Source organism: Lynx canadensis, chromosome X (genome assembly GCF_007474595.2).
Source record: "Lynx canadensis isolate LIC74 chromosome X, mLynCan4.pri.v2, whole genome shotgun sequence".
In the NCBI taxonomy this organism is placed as follows: domain Eukaryota; kingdom Metazoa; phylum Chordata; class Mammalia; order Carnivora; family Felidae; genus Lynx; species Lynx canadensis.
The window spans coordinates 56,477,909-56,496,384 of record NC_044321.2 but is presented as its reverse complement, the minus strand read 5'-3'; the positions used below and the strand labels follow the sequence as shown (position 1 = coordinate 56,496,384).

At 51.6% G+C, this 18,476-nt stretch overlaps 3 protein-coding genes across 6 annotated transcripts; 2 read left to right on the top strand and 1 right to left on the bottom strand.

Moving 5' to 3' along the window:
* Window positions 1-2,105: 2,105 nt before the first annotated feature.
* IL2RG (interleukin 2 receptor subunit gamma) lies at window positions 2,106-5,871 on the top strand. Of its 3 annotated transcripts, none has more exons than XM_030305410.2 (8): window positions 2,106-2,279; window positions 2,476-2,629; window positions 2,844-3,028; window positions 3,291-3,430; window positions 3,846-4,008; window positions 4,572-4,668; window positions 4,926-4,995; window positions 5,340-5,871. In XM_030305410.2, exons 1-8 carry the CDS (start codon window positions 2,141-2,143, stop codon window positions 5,523-5,525), a joined length of 1,134 nt encoding a protein of 377 aa, XP_030161270.1. In that variant the 5' UTR covers window positions 2,106-2,140; the 3' UTR covers window positions 5,526-5,871. The 3 variants fall into 3 exon arrangements, with proteins under 3 accessions (XP_030161270.1, XP_030161271.1, XP_030161272.1); XM_030305411.2 differs by having other exon boundaries at window positions 2,107-2,255; XM_030305412.1 differs by having other exon boundaries at window positions 2,148-2,283.
* Window positions 5,872-5,930: 59 nt separating this feature from the next.
* On the top strand, window positions 5,931-8,850 carry CXHXorf65 (chromosome X CXorf65 homolog). The gene is made up of 6 exons (XM_032592061.1): window positions 5,931-5,942; window positions 6,947-7,121; window positions 7,307-7,441; window positions 7,753-7,821; window positions 8,303-8,409; window positions 8,635-8,850. Exons 1-6 carry the CDS (start codon window positions 5,931-5,933, stop codon window positions 8,740-8,742), a joined length of 606 nt encoding a protein of 201 aa, XP_032447952.1. The 3' UTR covers window positions 8,743-8,850.
* A 405-nt stretch (window positions 8,851-9,255) lies between these two features.
* FOXO4 (forkhead box O4) lies at window positions 9,256-16,592 on the bottom strand. Of its 2 annotated transcripts, none has more exons than XM_030305224.2 (3): window positions 15,685-16,590; window positions 11,084-12,143; window positions 9,256-10,758 (listed from the first exon to the last, which is right to left on the bottom strand). In XM_030305224.2, the coding sequence occupies exons 1-3, from the start codon at window positions 16,144-16,146 to the stop codon at window positions 10,751-10,753; spliced, it is 1,530 nt and encodes a 509-aa protein (XP_030161084.1). In that variant the 5' UTR covers window positions 16,147-16,590; the 3' UTR covers window positions 9,256-10,750. The 2 variants fall into 2 exon arrangements, with proteins under 2 accessions (XP_030161084.1, XP_030161085.1); XM_030305225.1 differs by lacking the exon at window positions 9,256-10,758 and having other exon boundaries at window positions 11,090-11,290; window positions 11,439-12,143; window positions 15,685-16,592.
* Window positions 16,593-18,476: the final 1,884 nt, after the last annotated feature.

Here is an 18,476-nt window from a genome sequence, read left to right as displayed (position 1 = left end):
ACTGCAGCGGGGGCGGGGCCCAGCCCGGCGTGGGGCGGAGCTCCGCGGCCGCGGAGCATTTGGGCCCGCGCGGCTCAAGATCGATTTCATTCCCCAAGTATCTGCGAAACGTCCTCGGGCCGCGCAGTGTGCCGCGGGGTGCGACCCCTTGAGGCGGGAGGCGGCCGCCGCGCCGAGCTCTAGCTGGAACTGGGTTCCCCATGCCTCACGCAGTTCTTGGCTTGGAATCGGTGCTCAAGGGTGTTTGCATTGGTGAGGAACTCTGCCTTCTTAGTAAAAACCACTTCTTCGTTTCTGAGTTTATGCATCTGAAAAATGGGTGTACTGTTCCCTCTTTCAAAGGCTATTGTGAAGATTAGAAACTGTTTGCATAAGAAAGCACCTATTAAAACCCTGAAAGGCCAGCTCTAATCCCTCAAGGTCGTTAGGTTCTGGCACTGAGGTTCTTAACCTTTTCTGGTGGGTAACTCCTTTAAGATGCTGATAGACGCTATGGCCCTTCTTCCCAGAAAAATGCAGAGGTGTACAAAATGTTACCTACTTTCCAGGGAGATTCTTAGAGCCCTTTAAAGCTTATCGATGCATCCCCTAAGTGTCCATGAACTCCAGGTTGAGAACACTCGCTCTATCGAAAGACGCACCTACTAAGTGTCAGATACTTTCCAGACATCATCTCCTTTAATCTGCAAACAGCCCCACTGTTAGGGATTGTAATTGTCTCCATCTTGTGGATGAGGAAGATGATTTTTCAAAGAGTAAAATTTCACTTGTGCGATATTATCCAGGTACTAACAGAGCTGAGACTAAGATGTCTCCTTGACTCTTGGGCCAGTACCCTTTCTGCAATGGCATCGCCCGTTAAAAGACAGAGTGCTATAATAAAACTCACAGACAACAATTAAAAAAAATAAAACTAGCAAATAAATAAAAGTAACACTAACAAAATGCTATTGAAGCACAGTAGAAAGACAATATTATTTCTGACTGGGGAGAGGAGAATATACTGGGGGAGGTAACACTTCCTTAACCCTAAGGAATTTTAACCCACAGAAAATTAAGGTGCGTTAGAACATAAGCACAGTGCCTGGCACATATTTAGGGCTTAATAAATGTTTGCTAAATAAACAATTTCTATAAACAGCATCTCCAATCAGATCTTGTGTTTGGGGGAAGAAAAATCTGGCAATAAGATGAAGAATGGGTTAGAGAGCAGGGGGCCTTTAGAAAGGGAGACCAGTTAGTGGGTTCTAGGAATAATCACAACTACAGAGCATGAGAGGCTGACTTAGCACAGTGGCTGTGCTCATGGAAAGGAAGACACTTCTGGGAAAAAAACACACGTAGAGCTGATTGGGTTCTCAGGATGAAAGAGAGGGAGGAGTTGACAACGATTTTGAGGTTTCAAGTCTGGGTGACTGAGAGGGTGATGATACATTAACTGAGATAGGGAACACAGGAAGAGAAGCAGATTTAGGGGAAGATGAGTTCGGAGCCAGTATTGTTGTTCCTCCATTTCCAGAATCTACTTCTAAGTCAGACCTCCTCACCAGTCTCAACAGGGACCCAGATCAGGCGGCAGCTCAGGGTGGATATTCTGGTTTGGGTCAGGTCAGAAGAAAGACAGCTATACATGTGCCCACAGCAGCCAAGACTGTACTTTCCACCCAAGACTGTGGGGCTTTGACCGAGGTTTCAGGGTGACTGAGTCCCGGAAAGAGCATAGCACAGGAGGGGGAGGAAGGACCAGACCCTCCACTCTACAAGATAAAATGACTTAGATGAGAAGGTGGTTGGGAGTGGTCATGGTGATGCTGGTGGTGGTGAACAGATCCTTCCCAGGATCTAGGTGGTCTGAGGATTCTTGAGTCTGTGACAGTATTGTGTGCCCACCCTCAGTCTCTACTTATAATGCCACTTTACAGCAGTGGTGGTACACCTACAGATTAGATTAACACTTAATCTCCCAGAAGATTTAGCCTGTGTCATAGCACACATTTGCCACACCCTCTGTAAAGCCCTGGTTTCTAAGGTTCTTTCCACCGGAAGCTATGACAGAAGGAAATGTGTGGGTGGGGAGGGGTAATGGGTGAGGGGCCCAGGTTCCTGACAGTCAACACCCAGGGAACGAAGAGCAAGCGCCATGTTGAAGCCACCATTGCCACTCAGATCCCTCTTATTCCTGCAGCTGCCTCTGCTGGGGGTGGGGCTGAATTCAACAGGCCCCAAGCCCAATGGGAATGAAGACATCACAGCTGGTGGGAAACCTGGGACTGAAGGGGGTTGGTGAGAAGAGAGGCTGTGGGAAGGGGCCTTACGGAAAGCTTGAACCTGCCATGGGACGTTAGCATGATGCGGGTAGAATTTAAGAGTAGTGTGTAGAAGGAAAGGGGAAGGGTTCTCTGCCTCCTGCTGCTGCTTCTCCTGACCATCATTTCTTGTCTTCCCCTCCCCCACTTCGTTTTCTCCCCAACCTAGATTTCTTCCTGACCGCTACACCCCCTGCGGCCCTCAGTGTTTCCACTCTGCCCCTCCCAGAGGTCCAGTGTTTTGTGTTCAATGTTGAGTACATGAATTGCACTTGGAACAGCAGCTCTGAGCCCCATCCCACCAACCTGACTCTGCACTATTGGTATGAGAAGGGAAGAGGGGAGCACAGGGGAGTAAGAGGAGGTGGGCTGGATGGCACTTCGTGGGGACCAAGAAAGAGGGTAGCCAGCATCCCAGCCTCCCTACCATTTTCTCATGGGGTAAGTCATACGTCAGTTCGGAGATGAGGCTGGGCTGTCTTATCTGTAGTCCCCAAGTTTATACCACTGTTCCCCTTCCTCTCAACCCTCCTCTAGGTACAAGAACTCCAATGATGATAGAGTCCAGGAGTGTGGCCACTATCTGTTCTCTGGAGAGATCACTTCTGGCTGCTGGCTGCAAAAAGAGGAGATACATCTCTATGAAACATTTGTTGTCCAGCTCCAGGACCCACGGGAACCCAAGAGGCAGTCCACACAGAGGCTGAAATTGCAGAATCTGGGTAATGGGGAAAGGGCATCAAGAATCCAGGGATATATTGTGGGGGTGCCGGGGAAATATTGTGGTGTGCTGGAGTGTCCGGAGTGGTTTTCTTTCACCTTAAGGGTACTTAAGCAGAAAGGAGGAGGTGAGGGATCCAATAGGGAAGGGAGAAGGGATCAGGGGTACTACCTTCAGGATCCTAACTTGTCTAGGCCAGGGGAATGACCACACACACACACACACACACACACACACACACACACACACACGCATATCTCCAGTGATCCCCTGGGCTCCGGAGAACCTAACGCTTCGCAACCTGAGCGAAACCCAGCTAGAACTGACCTGGAGTAACAGACACTTGGACCACTGTCTGGAGCACCTTGTGCAGTACCGGAGTGACTGGGACCGCAGCTGGACAGTGAGTGACTGGGGTTATGAATGTAGCAGCTGAGGCCAGGCAAATGGGGATAAAGTATTCAATCAGCCACATAGGGGGGCCTGCTGTCAAGCTCCTGTCCTCTGCCTTCCAGTTCCTCTGCTCTGTCCATCCTCATCCAACTCCCTTTCCTATCATCACCGGTGACTTTCCATTAACATTTCCGTACCCATACTTTCCTCAATGCCTGTTAAGCAAGTAAACAAAAGGAAGCCTTCAAGGGGATCTGGAGGGGAGGGATTAGATTCTAGTCAGTGAAGGGAGCAATGTGGCTTGAGCAGTCCAGAGAGGAGAGAAGAACTGGGGAGAACCAGATGACATGTGGGGAGGGGCAGCAGTTTTAATTCTTCCTTCTTTTTTAGACACCCATCTCTCCCTCACCCTCTTTCTCCCCAAGGAACAATCAGTGGACCACAGACATAGCTTCTCTCTGCCTAGCGTGGATGGGCAGAAATTCTACACGTTCCGTGTCCGGAGCCGCTATAACCCACTCTGTGGAAGCGCTCAGCGTTGGAGTGAATGGAGCCGCCCGATCCACTGGGGCAGCAATACTTCAAAGGGTAAAATGGGCCTAAGGCACCCCCTTACCCACGAACCCAGCACCCCAACCTTTCTAGCATCTCTGCCTTTTGCTCTACCGCTCAACCCCTAAGCCCCCAATTTTGGTGGCCCATCTCCCCTCACTGTTGAACCTCAACCCTCAGGTAGCAGGGCTTTTCTGTGTAGGGTTGGGTCAGTATGTTGTTGGAGTGTGTGTGTGTGTTGGGGGGGGTTGTTGAGAAGGAGACAGAGGGGATATAGAATGTATAAGATTCCCCTACAGCACTCCCAGAAATAGTGCATGGTAAAGATGGCTTTGGAAGCAGACAGATCTAGGGTTTAAACCTGCCTCTGCTACTTACTGCCTCTTTGACCTGGGGCATATCACTAACCTCTTTGATTCTGTTTCCTCATCTGTAAAGTGGAGATAACAATTGTTTGTCCCTCTCAGGAGTCATGAAGATTAAGTATATGGACAGTGTCTAGCACTGCGCCAGGCACCAAGTTGGGGCTATACAAATGTTGGCACATAGTAGGAACGCTACAAATGTTAGGTCTCTTTCTCCTCCTTTTTTTTTTATAGAGAATCCTTTGTTGTTTGCAATGGAAGCTGTGCTTATCCCCCTTGGCTTCGTGGGATTGATTATTAGCCTTATCTGTGTGTACTGCTGGCTGGAACGGTGAGATTTCAGATATACCAGGAAAATGAGGTGGGGGGTTGCCGCTGGGAATAAATAGTAGAGGAGGATTATCACAGGGTCTCCAGGAATAGAGGGCAGGACAGTAAGGAATGAGGGATCACTCCAGTGCGCATGCTGCTAGAAGGAAGCCACAGGAACAGAGAACACAGAATCCCTTCTTCATTCCATTTGGGAGAACTGGGAGACGGATAATAAAAGAGCATAACCTGCTGTGCCCCCTCTTTCTCCTCTGTCAGGACGATGCCCCGGATTCCTACCCTCAAGAACCTAGAGGATCTGGTTACTGAATACCACGGGAACTTTTCGGTGAGAACATTGTCAAAGGCAACTGCAGTTTGTCAACTAGCGACTGCCTGCCAGCAAGTCAGACAGAGTATGGGGAGCAGAGGGAATGGGAGGGGGCCTGCACTAACAGTCAGGATGTGGCCAACCGATTGGGGGATGGGCTGGATGGAGACACACAGAAGAACTGGTTACAAATTGGTTGAGGCAGATGGAAACAGTGGTACTGGGGGCCCCAAGGGTCTGTGTGTCCCTTCCATGATCACTGCAGTTGCAGACGTTGGTTGTAAGAGCTCCCTTGGCACAGAGCATGGGTCTTTTACTCCCTGCCCCTAATTGACCCCTGACCTGGAGATATCTGTCTTTAGGCCTGGAGTGGAGTATCTAAGGGACTGGCGGAGAGTCTGCAGCCAGACTACAGTGAATGGCTCTGCCACGTCAGTGAGATTCCCCCAAAAGGAGGGGCTCCAGGGGAGGGGCCTGGGGGCTCCCCCTGCAGCCAGCATAGCCCCTACTGGGCTCCCCCGTGTTACACCCTGAAACCGGAGCCCTGATACCCTGACAGAACCCCAGAGTCCTGTAGTCCTAAATTGTACTAACTTCCCCTCATCCAGCCAGCATGGGTCCAATGCTCACCTCGCCCCCCCGTGGCTGATTCTGAATTTTATGCCCCCTATAACACCCCCCCGCCCCCGCCAACCCGCATTCAATTTCTCCTATCATCCAATTGGCCCTTTGCCCCAAAACCGAACCGGGTTTCTCATCTTCCCCAATCCAGCCCCTCTTCCTCACAGGATTGTTTCTCCCCGCCATCCCTCCGTCCTTCTGTCCCTCTCTTCCATCTACTCTTCAATTATTCTTGAATCAATGAGAAATAAAGCTTCTGTTGATAATCATCAAGAATGTCTGTTGTTGGGGCAGGGGCAAGGGAAACGTGGGGTGCAATAAGCGGGGGAGGCATGGTGCTGACGGTAGGAAAAAGGAGTTGTAGACTCACGATGTGGAAGCAGTAGTACCACAAATGAACTAGAGAACAGGACTGTTCCAGAAACTTGGCTTTTCTCTAGGGGTCCTGCACTCCTTCCAGGATGCATTCTAGAATTAGATTTACCAGGGCACCTGAGCGGCCCAGTCGGTTAAGCGTCCGACTCTTGGTTTCAGCTCAGGTCATGATCTCATAGTTCGTGGGTTCGAGCCCCACAGCAGGCTCTGCGTTGGCAGTGCGGAGCCTGCTTGGGATTCTCTCTCTTCCTCTCTCTGCCCCTCCCCTGCTCATATTCTCCCTCTCCCTCTCTCAAAATAAACAGATAAACATTTAAAAAAAGAATTAGATGGGGCGCCTGGGTGGCGCAGTCAGTTAAGCGTCCGACTTCAGCCAGGTCATGATCTCGCGGTCCATGAGTTCGAGCCCCGCGTCAGGCTCTGGGCTGATGGCTCGGAGCCTGGAGCCTGTTTCCGATTCTGTGTCTCCCTCTCTCTCTGCCCCTCCCCCGTTCATGCTCTGTCTCTCTCTGTCCCAAAAATAAATAAACGTTGAAAAAAATTAAAAAAAAATAAATAAAATAAAATAAAATAAAAAAAGAATTAGATTTACTGTGGTGCTCCCACTCCCAGCAAATCTTTCACAGACCCCACTCAGGTTCTTCTCTCCTCATCCTTACTCCACCTTCTGCCACACATACCACTTCTGACCTCATAATCCCTCAACTGCAGCCTCAGGCCCCACCCCTAGGGATGCTGGTTATCCATAACTGCCAGTAGCTCTCTCTGGGCCCCTTCGGCCTATGCAATCCATCTACCTCTCTAGATCCCCAATCCTATGGGCCCACTTCCAGCATCCCCAGGACCTCTAGAACACTCTCCTTCCAAATGACTCATCAGGCCTCTATCTGAAGAGTGAGAAGATCTTGAGAGCATGTTCATTTTCATCACACATGGAGGTGAGGGGCATCACAGAGCTGGAGTCTGTGTGTAGGGCCTGGGAGGTTTGAGGGCAGTGGAGATCACAGGGATAGCATGTATAACTAGAGAAGGGCCACATGGCCCATCCCATGTCTTCTCAGATAATCAGCAGTTTCTGGCCAATATCAATTGCTCTGTCCTTCTGTTGATGCACTACACCCGCAGAAAAGTAGGGTTGCCTAAAACAGGTGAGGAGTTGGGGGAGGGGACTGATGGCAGATGGTCAGAAGTAAGTAGGATCATTTCTAGCTCCCAAGCCCTCTGACTGGCAAGAAGAGAGCTCCTTGAATCTAACAGCTCTCTCCAACCCATTCAGGATAGGATCCCACTCTCCTTCCTTAACTGCCCCAATTACCCTATGGCCTCCCTCCAGACACCATCGACTTGTGTGATGAAACAGGGACAATGAAGATGTTTTTCGTGATGAAGACCCCTGGAGACTATGCCAGCAAATTCCTTACAGCTCGAAGCACCTACTACGTTTGTAAGGTGGAGCGTGGAGCACGAGGTAGAGGCTTGGGAGCACTCCTGAGAGAGCAAGGCCCTCAAAATGGATTGTGAACCTTGTCCTTAGCATAGGGTCCGCTCAACCAGATCCAAACTGACCATCTCTAGTCAGCCTAAGAAAGAGCACTGCCTCTATGACAATAGGGTAGGCTTACACATATTATGCCCCCCACCTAGAATTAGTCTTGAGGGGAGGAAATAGGGTACATCAGCTCAAGGTCGTGTTGAGTGCTAGGGTCCTGACATCTTGGGTTTTGGAAGAGTGGAGACTGGGTGGCAGGGGCTGGGGATAGCACACTGCTGTGTTCATAGGAACCCGACTAGAGAATGCCTACAAAGCTTTTGTGCCCCTTCTGAAGAATCCAGAACCTGAGCTAATCGGTAAGGAACATGATGGAGGAAGGAGAAACATGGAAAAGACCTTATGTAGCTGGATGATATAGTATATTCTCTGTATAGAGTGGGAATGGTGTGATATGGCAGGTAGGATCACAGGATCCTAGGAAAAGGGGAATACAGCCTAGGTCCACTTTAGGATGGATATGTAGCTCAAACCAGATGGAGTTGTATGTGGCACTCACCCCTACCCCCACCCCCGTTTCTCAAGCATTGTCTTGATATATTTCCCTATCAAAACCCTATCGTTTCCATCTTGCTCTTGATCCTTTTCTTTTGGAGTCTTGGTGACCCAATTCGCAATGAAAAGAGCAAAACCTAGGCACCTTCAGATCACTCCTCAGCCTAGCTTTAGGCCCATTACTCCAAGTGATCACCGGAATTATGGGAGGGATGGGATGGGTAGATAAGATATCTAGTCCTCAGAGGCAGGGGAGATGGGGGGGTGCCTTTTCCTGGTTCTTAGAAAACTTGCGCTCACAATGTGATGTCATGGAGAAGAATCGATTGAAAATGCTTAAAATCCAAGAAGCCAAGAAAGTCGTTGCAATCGAATCCACTGCGAACGCCCCAGTAAGGCTCCCCAAATGTGCTCTGCCCCCCCACACACTCTCCCCTCCCTCCCAGCCAATACAAGCCTCCTGCACCTTGGCCCCCTGGAATGAATTTCCTTTCCAAGTCCAAGGTCCAAGCCCAAGACCTACCTCCAACCTCTTTTGGCCTGCCTCTGGCCCTAGTTTGTAGAAAGCTTCCCTGCAGGGGCCTCTTTATCTACTTATGGACGTTTTCCTTTTCCAGTCTAAGTCTACCGGAAGATCAGATGAAGAGGGGCCCCCTCCCCCTCGCAGGGGTCTGACATTTAAGACCAGAGCAGATGTTTTCAGTAGAAGGGATAGACATCGCTAACTGAATAAAGTGACCAAGTGAGAGCAGTAATATTAGGTATGGAATTGCTGGAATTTTATATGAGGCCCCTTTTTCAAGAAAAGACATCGTCTCCCAATATCTGTACCAAGACTTGAGTGTGCCCCAGGCACCATGGAGGTTCTGAGGGTGGGGAGGAGTGGCAGGAGAGGGCTGGGGTGGGGGAGCACATGGGTGGGGGTGAGGAAAAACCGTGAAGTCTCCTACAATGAGCCTTTGAGGGACAGAGTAGGGGGTGGGGTCTTCTCCAACCAAACTACCTCCCCTCCAGAGAGGCCTATCACTCTATCCAGAGAGCCTGCCTACTATTGCTGGGGTTAGGTGACGGATTGGCATCTTCCCTCCCGCCACCACAATCTACCGACTCCTCCTGCTGAAATTCCCCAACCCCCTACTTCTCTGCCTCCTCACTGTCCCTCCCGCCCGTCCTCTGCCTTTTCCCTACCTCCCCCCCACCTCTTATCCGAGGGGAGCAGAAAGGCAGCAGAAACCAGAGCTGGTTATAGGCATTTATTGAATTTATTCATTTATTGATTTGACACACTTCCCCACTCCAATCTAGCACATGATACAATCTGGGTAGGCCAGGCGCTGACACAGGAAATGATGGGAACCCACAGCAGGGGCGGGGGGGGGGGGGGGGAGGGGACAATGCAAAGGGGACTGGGGGAGGGGCTGCTTTGGGGGCTGGGGTGGAGAAGGAGCCCCAGATGGCCACCCTGGCAGGTGCTAGTAAACCTGATCCACATTCTCCTCCATCCCGTTCATTTCCCAGACCCTCAGCCAAGCTCCCCAGCTCCCCCTTCCCTGTTCCGCCCCTCCCCCTGCCTGCCACCACACACACTTCCACATAACCCCTGTAGTCAGGCAAGGGGAAGAAGGGCAGGAACAGCTGTCAGGGGCCTGGAACAGGGAGGTCTCTGTGCCTAACTTTACCACCCTAAATCCTTCCCTCTTCTCCCCCTCCCCTTCCCCGGCCGCAAACTAATTCCAGGCCTTCAATGCACTCTCCCACCATAACATTAACCCGCAGCGGGTCATTTGAGAGTGTGGCTGCATCCGAACACCACATGCTCCCAGACACAAGGTGAATGAGGGGGCCTGGCTTAGCTTTTTCCATAGGGAAACTCTAAGCTAGTTCCGCCCAGACCTCGTTCTCCACATCTCCACGTCTCCATGTCATTGTCGCTGGAGTTCTTTCCCCTGCTCTCCACTGCTGCTCCCCTGCCCCCTGCTCTCTGTCGGCCTGGTGTTCTCTCATCCCATTTCCCATGCTTCCCCGAGTGATGTCTGTAGTGTTTGTATCATGTCACTATGACAAAGCCTTCAAAAAGAAAAAAAAAAGCATTCTCCCCACCACTAGCACCTTGCCACTGTTAAAAATCTCTATATTTGTGTTTATATTTCTTTAAAAGTTTATAAAAAGCCTTTCTGTGATCTGCAGCCTTCCAAGGGTGATTTGGCCTGGTGAGCCTCTCCAGTGCTCAGACCTTGGCCCTTCCACGTCCCTATTACCCTCCCCCCCACCCCACACCACTGGCCTAGGGGGCCACTGCATAAAAATCCAAGGCTTAACCTAGCCTGGACCAGCTCAGATAAGACTACAAAAAATCCTGCTCCCAAAGGCAGGGGTAAGGCCACTGGTGACTTCACATTTCCAACAGCATTGCCCACCCCTGCTATAAAACCTAGGGAGTGGGAATCGGGGGGAGCCTAGGAAGGCTCCCAAGAGGGGGCCTCACCCCCTAATTGGCACAGTGAGAATAAGCCCTTTCTCCCTTTCCCCCACCCCTTTCCCTCCCTCCCTCCCCCCATAGTTCCCATATGGGGCAGTTTTATCTTTCTAATTTCCTCAACACCTGTGTGAGCAGACCCCACCCTAGCTCTAAAGCAGGGTCCCAAATTCCCAGGGAAGGGTCAAGGGTAAAGAGTGGATATGGGCACGCCTGGCTCCACCTCTGAAGCAGGGGACAAAGCTTCTAGCCATGGCTCAGGGATCTGTGGGAAGAAGAAAACAGAAGACAAGGTAAGAGGCTGATCTGGGGCGTGACAACTTTCCACCATTAAGGTCACACGCCCCCAAAACAGAGACAGCCCTTCCCCACACGTTTTCCTGTGCTAATGCTAGGGGTGGGCTTTGCTGAAGGGCCTGGAGGTCCCATCTGGAAACTCTGCCTCTCCACTATGATACCCTCCCAATTCCCCAGGAGCTCCAGCTACTCTTGCTCTAAATCTCCCTCTTGCTCAGCTCATGGGACTAGCTGGGCACCTAGGGGGTGGCCAGAGGTTGTGAGATGCTACTGTTGATTAAGAGGTACCATACCTGGCTCAAAGTTGAAGTCCAATCCCTCACCCCCATCCATGAGGTCACTGATGATGTTATCCACGTCACACTCCAGGTTCTCCATGTACATATCGAGATCTAGATCCTGAGGCATTCTGTCTTGGCTTGCAGCTTCCGTAGCAGGTGTGAGCACAGGAGTCCCCAGGGTCTTGGGGATGGGAGCACCTGCCATGACTGGAGGTGGTGCTATCATAGAGAGGGTGGGAACCAGACTGCTAGGGCCTGGGGCCTCTAGGGGCTTAGGACACAGGCCAACCCCTGTGGCTAGCTTACTGGAGGAAGGTATGCCCCCCAGCAACAGAAGTGTCGGAGCCTGGGACAGAATGGGATCTACCTGGGTCATGAGGACATCAGCAGGGGGTGGTGGCGTATCAGAGGTGAGCAGGGCCTCCAGAGACTGGGAGCTTGAGAAGCACCCTTCTCCTGCTGAGAGGGACCCCTCTGCTGGGCTGAAGAGGGAGGTGCTGTAGGTGTGTAAGGGACCTGTCACCCCAGGATGCTGCAAAGAGAAGCCAGAGAGACTACTCCGAGATAGCAGGGAATGGGAAGATGTGAGATTGAGCCCATCTAACAGCTCCAGATCTTCATTTAGGGTGGGAGGGACACCCCCTGCATAGCTGCTGACAGAGGCTGGTATCTCCTCCTCTGCCAGCACCTCAGACTCTCGCCTCATGGGGGAGTGCCTTGTGCTGACACTGCTAGCATTTGAACTGCTTCGTGGACGGAAGGTGGTCCACACATCTGCTTCTTCAGGGTTTCGAGAGCAAGGGCTGCCTGACCACTTGGTGAAGTGGCCAACGGGGCTGGTTGGAGTGGCACCTTCAGGCGGAGCTGGCAGCACGGCTGGTTTCTTCTTGGGGGCCTTGCTGCGGCCCCGAAGCAGCTTGCTGCTGCTATCCATGGAGGCTGCCCGGCGGCGGGGAGCCTTGCCGCTCTTGCCTCCCTCAGGGTTCAGCATCCACCAAGAGCTCTTGCCAGTAGCCTCGTTGTGAACCTTGATGAACTTGCTGTGCAGGGACAGGTTGTGGCGGATCGAGTTCTGGAGGGGGCAGAGGCAGCAGGAAAGGGGCATGAGGTACGTGCAGGGGAGGTCAGTGGCCAGCAGTCCAGCCTCAAAGGATGCTGGGACATAGCAGGGGCATTCCTCGAAACTCAGAGCTATCCAAATCCAGAGGAGAACAGGCACAGGTAGGGGCAGGGAAGGAGGGTGTGTGTGTGGGGAGACCATACACAGTTCCCACCCAAAGGCAAGACACTCAGCCTCTGCTCCAGACTTTTTGGCACAAGGGCCCAGGAGACAGCCTGAGTAACAACCTACTGCAGAGGGCACTGGGCCTGCTCTGGAAAAGCTCACAGCACTACACTCCTCCCAGGTCTCTGAGGGGCTGTCTGGTGTTGGTGGTCACTGGGGAGACACACTCCTGGTTCAGCAAGAGCTAGGATTAGGTGGGGAAAGAGAATTCCACAGCTCCAATCTCTTTCCTTGAGCGGAGGCTTGGGTGAAGTTTACGGGAAAGTGGCGTAACACCAGCCCAGGACTGACCGACCCTGTGTTGAGCCAGTTCTCTGAATAGGCTGAGGGGCTGGACCCTCAACAGAGCTGGCGCTCTACTCCCCATGGGGCACTGGAGCCCCAGCTCTCCATAGGATTTGCAGATTCCTTTGTTCCTGATTCCTCCCGATCACTGGGCACACACCCTCAACTTCACTCAGGCCAGGCTTCTCACCGTGCCTCAAATCCACAAGGCACATTCCTTGTCCTAGGAAGGATCTCCCCTCAGTAAATTCTGCTAGTTCCTCAAGACCAAGCAGAAGTCCCCTCTCTTCTATTAAGTGGCTGCCTGACTGCTGCTGCCAAATTTCTTGTGTGGTATTTTTAATCTGTTCTACACCACCTTACCCAACCTATATTGTACTATTTACCATCTCATGCAATTACACGCATCAAGTATAAGTGCCCATGGCGCAGGCCATGTTGTCCAGTCAGGCAGCCCTCAAACGGTGCCCCCCTCAGAGTGCCAAGCTGCCAGTACATAATCGATATGTTACCTTATTGGTGGGTGGCCCCTTGAGGCTCTATCGGCTTTGGAGTGCCTTGGGTATTGGAAGCTCCATGTTCTCCCTTCCTCCTTTCCTCCCTCTGTTCTCCCTTTCTCCCTCACTGCTGATATTCTGAGAGAGATAAGTTTTTTTTTTTTTCCTCAGGGGCCTAGGGAGCTGAGATTGGTAGCTTCTTGAGCCCCCAGAGCAGCTTATTGCTACTGGTTGCCCCAGGCTAGTTACACCATCCTTTTGTGTCCCCGCCCCCCCCCCCACCTCCCTACTCTTTCCTACCTCCTTTCCCCTACTTCTTCTCAGGAATTTGTGCCTAAGATCTCCAACCTTAGGGGCATTTGACCTCCCACATGGAGCTCTTCAGTGTTTGGAAAATCAGGAAGGGGCCCAGAAGGGCTTGGAGCAAAACTAGAGGCTGAGGCTATGGACAGTCAGAAACACATGAATTGATTTCTGACTGGTGCTCCAGATAAGGAGACCCTCTGCCTGGGGAAAGATGCTTAAGTAGCTTCTTGTTCCAGGGCTCTTGAGGCAAAGAACTCCTTGTCTCCCTGGGACCCTTCAGTAATGGCATTCCTAACCACACTGACTGCATTGGTACTCCTGGTTCTTTCGAGGAATCCCACTTGTCCACCTACACAGTAACCGTCCATCCTTAGTAACTGAGAACCACTGTGACTTCTGGCACTGTGACTCCCCAACCCTTCCACCCTTTAACTCTGGGTCTGCTGAGAAGGTCCGTTCCTTTCTCCACACTCAATACCCATGAGGCCCATTCTTCTATCCCCTCTCCTTTAGGCCTCAGAACTAGTACAACCTCCTACCTGGAGAGGTCAGCTCCTTATAATTCTTACCTGTTAGAAGTGGGGGGAGTGACTCCCTATAATTCTTACCTGTTGGAAGTGGGGGGTGACTGGTAATTGTTCCCCAAGCCACCTAAACTAAGCTTTCTTGTTCTAAGTGAGTGCCACCCCCCCCCCACCGTGGGGTGGGAGTAATCTCAGCACATCCCCAGAGAAGCCAGTTCAGGCTGTGAAGCTTACTCCTTGGAGTGGGGGTGGGGGGTGGGGGTGGGGGATGAGAGCCTTGAAGGCCCAGCACTCAGCCCAATGAAGAGAATTTGGTAGCATGGGCTAGCAGAAAGAATATATGATTTATAGTTAGACCTGAGTTCAAGTCCTCACTCTGCTGATATTAGGCGAGCTTCCTGACCTTTCCATACCTTAGTTTCCCAGTATGTAAAACGTGGAATCTCAAGAATTGCTGGGAAAATTAATAAAACAAAAAATGTCAAAACTACTTTGTAAACTAAAAAGCCGCAAATAAGTGTAAATTATAAGGAGGGACTACACTCCCACAGCATAACAACTCATGATTATTTCTTCTACCCTGGAAAATGAACCTAAGGGAAAAGAAAAAACAGCTGTGTAGGCTGGGTCCAAGGAGGGGAGGGAGCTCTTTATGAGCTGAGACTGTGGCATGGCAGTCTACCCAGAAATAGTGCCAAGGGTCTCAGTCAGCTGTCCTGTTTTCTGTCCTGCCCAACTCCTAGGAATACTGCAGATCTGATCCCTCCGTCCATCTACTCTACGTAGGGGAGGACCCTCTGCTCATTCAACCCTCTGTACTTTCTTGTACGCTGATGTCACCACCTACGGGGGTGCAGGATGTCAAGGAGTTGAAGCTCCCCGTTTCACGATTAGGGCCCCTTCTCAGGACAAGTTTTCCGAGCATCTAGTGAGATCTTTCCTCACAGTTTCTTCATGGAAGGCCAAGAGAACTCCCAACCTTTTGCTCTAAAGTCAGAGCCTTGTCTCTCTCTCTCTCTTTTTTTTTTTTTGTAACTAACATTCCTCAACAGTAAATGAAAACTCTTCCCCTCCCAGACTTAGATAGCACCTTACTAGGGAGTTTCTTAGCACTACCGGGTAAACTGAGGCAGGTAGCAGCTCATGCCCCCTTTTTTCCCTCCTGGTCCGTAAGATCAGCTACCTTACCCCATGAATATCACCTTTTTTTTTTTTTTAACCTATGCCACTCTACCTCCTCTTCTTGGGTAGAGGAGTTCTTGAACAGTACATCTACCCTGAGGTATTGAGAAGCAAGCAGGGAATCCAAGTAATCCCACAGGAATGGGAGAAAAGGTGTTGGGGTGGGAGGTGGGGGAGGAGGGAAGGCCAGGTTCATGTGGGGAATCCACACAGTTCCTGCTGTACATAGGATAAAGACTTCTCTGTGGGAATAAGTGTTTGGGGCAGCTCAAGCCAAAGTGCTGGGAGTGCTGAGCAGTGAGCAGAGAATTCAATTTTCTCCAAGGCAAGGACAGTGTCTTATTCATCTGCGATCCTCCAGCATCAAGCACTGAGCGTGGTATATACTATGTCCTAAGTAAATGTTTGTGTAATTGATGATTGAAGGTGGGTCTCTCGGGTGGGGGCGTAAAAGGGGCCCCAGAACGGCAGCAAGGAGGCTAGGGATCCCAGGGGCAGATGGTATTGGGACAGAGGTAAGGGGGTCATAGTTACCTTCCATCCTGCTGAGCTGTTGCTGTCACCCTTGTCCTTGAAGTAGGGCACAGTGCGGACCATCCACTCATAGATCTGGGCGAGTGTCAGTCGCTTCTCGGGGGCGCTTTCAATGGCCTGGCTGATGAGTTCTGCATATGACTGATTTCCCCAGGCATTCCGGCGGGAGCCTCCCTTCCGAGGACCTGTTACAGCCCCCAGGATCCCGGGCTGGGGGCCCCCTGCCGGCTCGGGGAGCTGGGAGGGCAACAGGATCGGGTCTGAGCGCCCCTCCGTGTGTACCTTCTCTCCCAGACCCGGCTCCACCTCGGGCGGCTCAGGCTGCTCGGACGCCTCGGTAGCGAGCTCTGGTCGGGGAAGGGGCCAGGTGCAGGAGCGGGGACGGCTCTGGGGTTCGAAGTCGGGATCGAGGTCTATGATCGCAGCAGCCTCTGTGGCTGAATTCTCATTCCTTGGATCCATACGTGGAGTTGGACCTCCGCCACTCAGCGTTCAGAGGAGCCTGCCACAGTCCCTCACGATGCCTCCCCCCAGGGGGGAAGCACCGAGGGCCAGGAGGCACATTCCTGCCGGTCCTCAGAAAGTCGCGAACTTCCCCCTCGCCCCAGGACGCTAGCCCCCAAGCTGTCCCTTCTACACAGTTCTCTGATCCTCTTCTCGACTACAAGCGGACAGCCTCAGAGCTCTTTCTGAGACACCACCTGTAACCTCCGCCTAGCGAAGGCACTTTTTTTCCAACCTCTCACTCAGCTTCCTGCTCTTTTAAACCTGAGGCACCGTATCCCCTCATACATTGCGCTCCCATCACCAAACGTCTCCTTAGCCGCGGTTCCCTCCCCCTTTTAAGTTGCTGCCCCCCGGACACTCCTCCCAAATTTCCTCCACCCGGATCACTGCCCTCCCCCACGCCCCGCTCCCCCGCGTCACTTGCCCCTCCCCTAGCTGCCCCTCCCCCCGCCTCTTCCTTTCCCTCCACTCTTAATCGGGTCCACTTCCCCGCGGCCCCAGCCTCTCCTATTCCCGCACCAATTCCCCTATCAACCCCCCCACCCCCCGCCCCCCGGGTTTCCTTTTTGTTTTGCTCCCAGCCGCAGCCCCCGCCTGACGTCTCTGTTTACCACTCGCCGGGGCAGCCATCTGCGCACGCGCCTGGAGAGCCAGTTGGGAAACCGAGTTCTTCAGTCGTGCCACCCTAGTCGGCCTTAAGGACTACATTTCCCGTCCTACTTCGCGGCCAGGAGCCCGATAAGGGCGGCTGGAGAGCGGCGTGGCAGGATATAGGGAGGTGGAACTTTAATTAATAGAGGTCGTTGCGGACTTTTTCTTTTCTTGAAAAGTCGTTTTCCTCCTTTCTTCCCCCCTTCCCACCTCCTCCCGTGTGACTCCGGGTCGCCTAGGTGACCATGTTGAGGGGTGCTAGACCCTTCCTTCTTTTAGTGGAGAGAGGGCAGGAGGGAAAAATGTGGTCTCTACAAGAAGCAGAAAACCGAGAGGCAAGAAGCAAAGAATGGACGGGCTTGTGTAACATAAACAAATACTGATGATAGTGTTTCCTCTACCCGCCTCTCCCCACCCCCAAGCCCCCAAGTGCAATTCACGGTGACCGTGCGGTGGCTGACCAATCAGTTTTCTCCACTGGCTCTTCTGGCCTGCCCTTAAATATTGATATTTTCCAGATTCCCGTCTTGGGTCGCTTCACTTCTCATTCAACAGGTCCCAAATTTAACTCATCTGTTCTTGCACCCACACCCCTATGCTCTGGCTACCCTTATCTCTGAATTTGGTCAATAGTTGTCCCGATCTACCCAGTCTTCCAAGCTAAAATACCTTTTGCCTTTTCATCTCTTTAACTTCTCACATCCAATTCGCAGTTGCATACCTTATTTATCACAGGATTAAATTGCAATATCATCTTAATTGCACCTCCTGCCGTCAGTCTTTTCCCCCACTATGGTTTTATGTTCCATGCTGCCAACAAATCACCCTTCTAAGAAACACTCCTGGTAATAATAGTTAAAATGTATGGAGCGCTTATTATGTGCCAGGCACTGTGCTAATTGCTTTACATACATTAGTTCATTTACTCCTCAAATCCACCCTGTAAAGCAGGTACTGCTATCAACCCCACTCTACAGATGAAGACACTAATGCTCAGAGATTCGGTGACATACCCAAAGTCACAGCTAGGAGGCAGGGGAACTAGGATCATAACACTGATTTATGACCATAAAATCTCCCTGCTTGAAACTTCCTTTGGTTTTCCCTATTGCCTATGCGATAAAGTTCAAACTCTCTAGCAAGGTACACACAGTATCTTCAGTTTCAGGCCACTTCCCACCTTTCCTGCTTCATCTTTCACTGGGCACACTAAGTTCCAACCAGAGTTTTGTACTGTTTCCTGGAAATGCCATACCCTTTTATACCTCCACCTCCTGGGGTGTCCTCCCTCTCATCGTCCCCTCCCCAAGTCTCTTATTTTGGAACACTCCTATTCAGCCTTCCTTGTTCCCCTCAGGTGGAGTTCTCCCTTTTCTGCATTCCCAAGCACTTTCTGCAGGCTTGTGTTTTATAGCACAGACCATATTGTATTGTAATTATTTCTTTTTTAAAAAAAAATTTTTTTTAACGTTTATTTATTTTTGAGACAGAGAGAGACAGAGCACGAACGGGGGAGGAGCAGAGAGAGAGGGAGACACAGAATCGGAAGCAGGCTCCAGGCTCTGAGCCATCAGCCTAGAGCCCGACGCGGGGCTCGAACTCACGGACCGCGAGATTGTGACCTGAGCTGAAGT

Bases quoted from the DNA above. Each gene is read 5' to 3' on its own strand.
- FOXO4 (XM_030305224.2), bottom strand. From the start codon at position 16,146: ATGGATCCAAGGAATGAGAATTCAGCCACAGAGGCTGCTGCGATCATA. The intron at 12,144-15,684 runs GTAACTATGACC...TGCCCCCTCCAG, and splicing joins ACAGCTCAGCAGGATGGAAG to AACTCGATCCGCCACAACCT.
- CXHXorf65 (XM_032592061.1), top strand. The intron at 7,122-7,306 runs GTGAGGAGTTGG...GCCTCCCTCCAG, and splicing joins AGTAGGGTTGCCTAAAACAG to ACACCATCGACTTGTGTGAT. The intron at 7,442-7,752 runs GTAGAGGCTTGG...CTGTGTTCATAG, and splicing joins GGTGGAGCGTGGAGCACGAG to GAACCCGACTAGAGAATGCC.
- IL2RG (XM_030305410.2), top strand. From the start codon at position 2,141: ATGTTGAAGCCACCATTGCCACTCAGATCCCTCTTATTCCTGCAGCTG. The intron at 3,029-3,290 runs GTAATGGGGAAA...GCATATCTCCAG, and splicing joins GCTGAAATTGCAGAATCTGG to TGATCCCCTGGGCTCCGGAG. The intron at 4,669-4,925 runs GTGAGATTTCAG...CTCCTCTGTCAG, and splicing joins GTGTACTGCTGGCTGGAACG to GACGATGCCCCGGATTCCTA.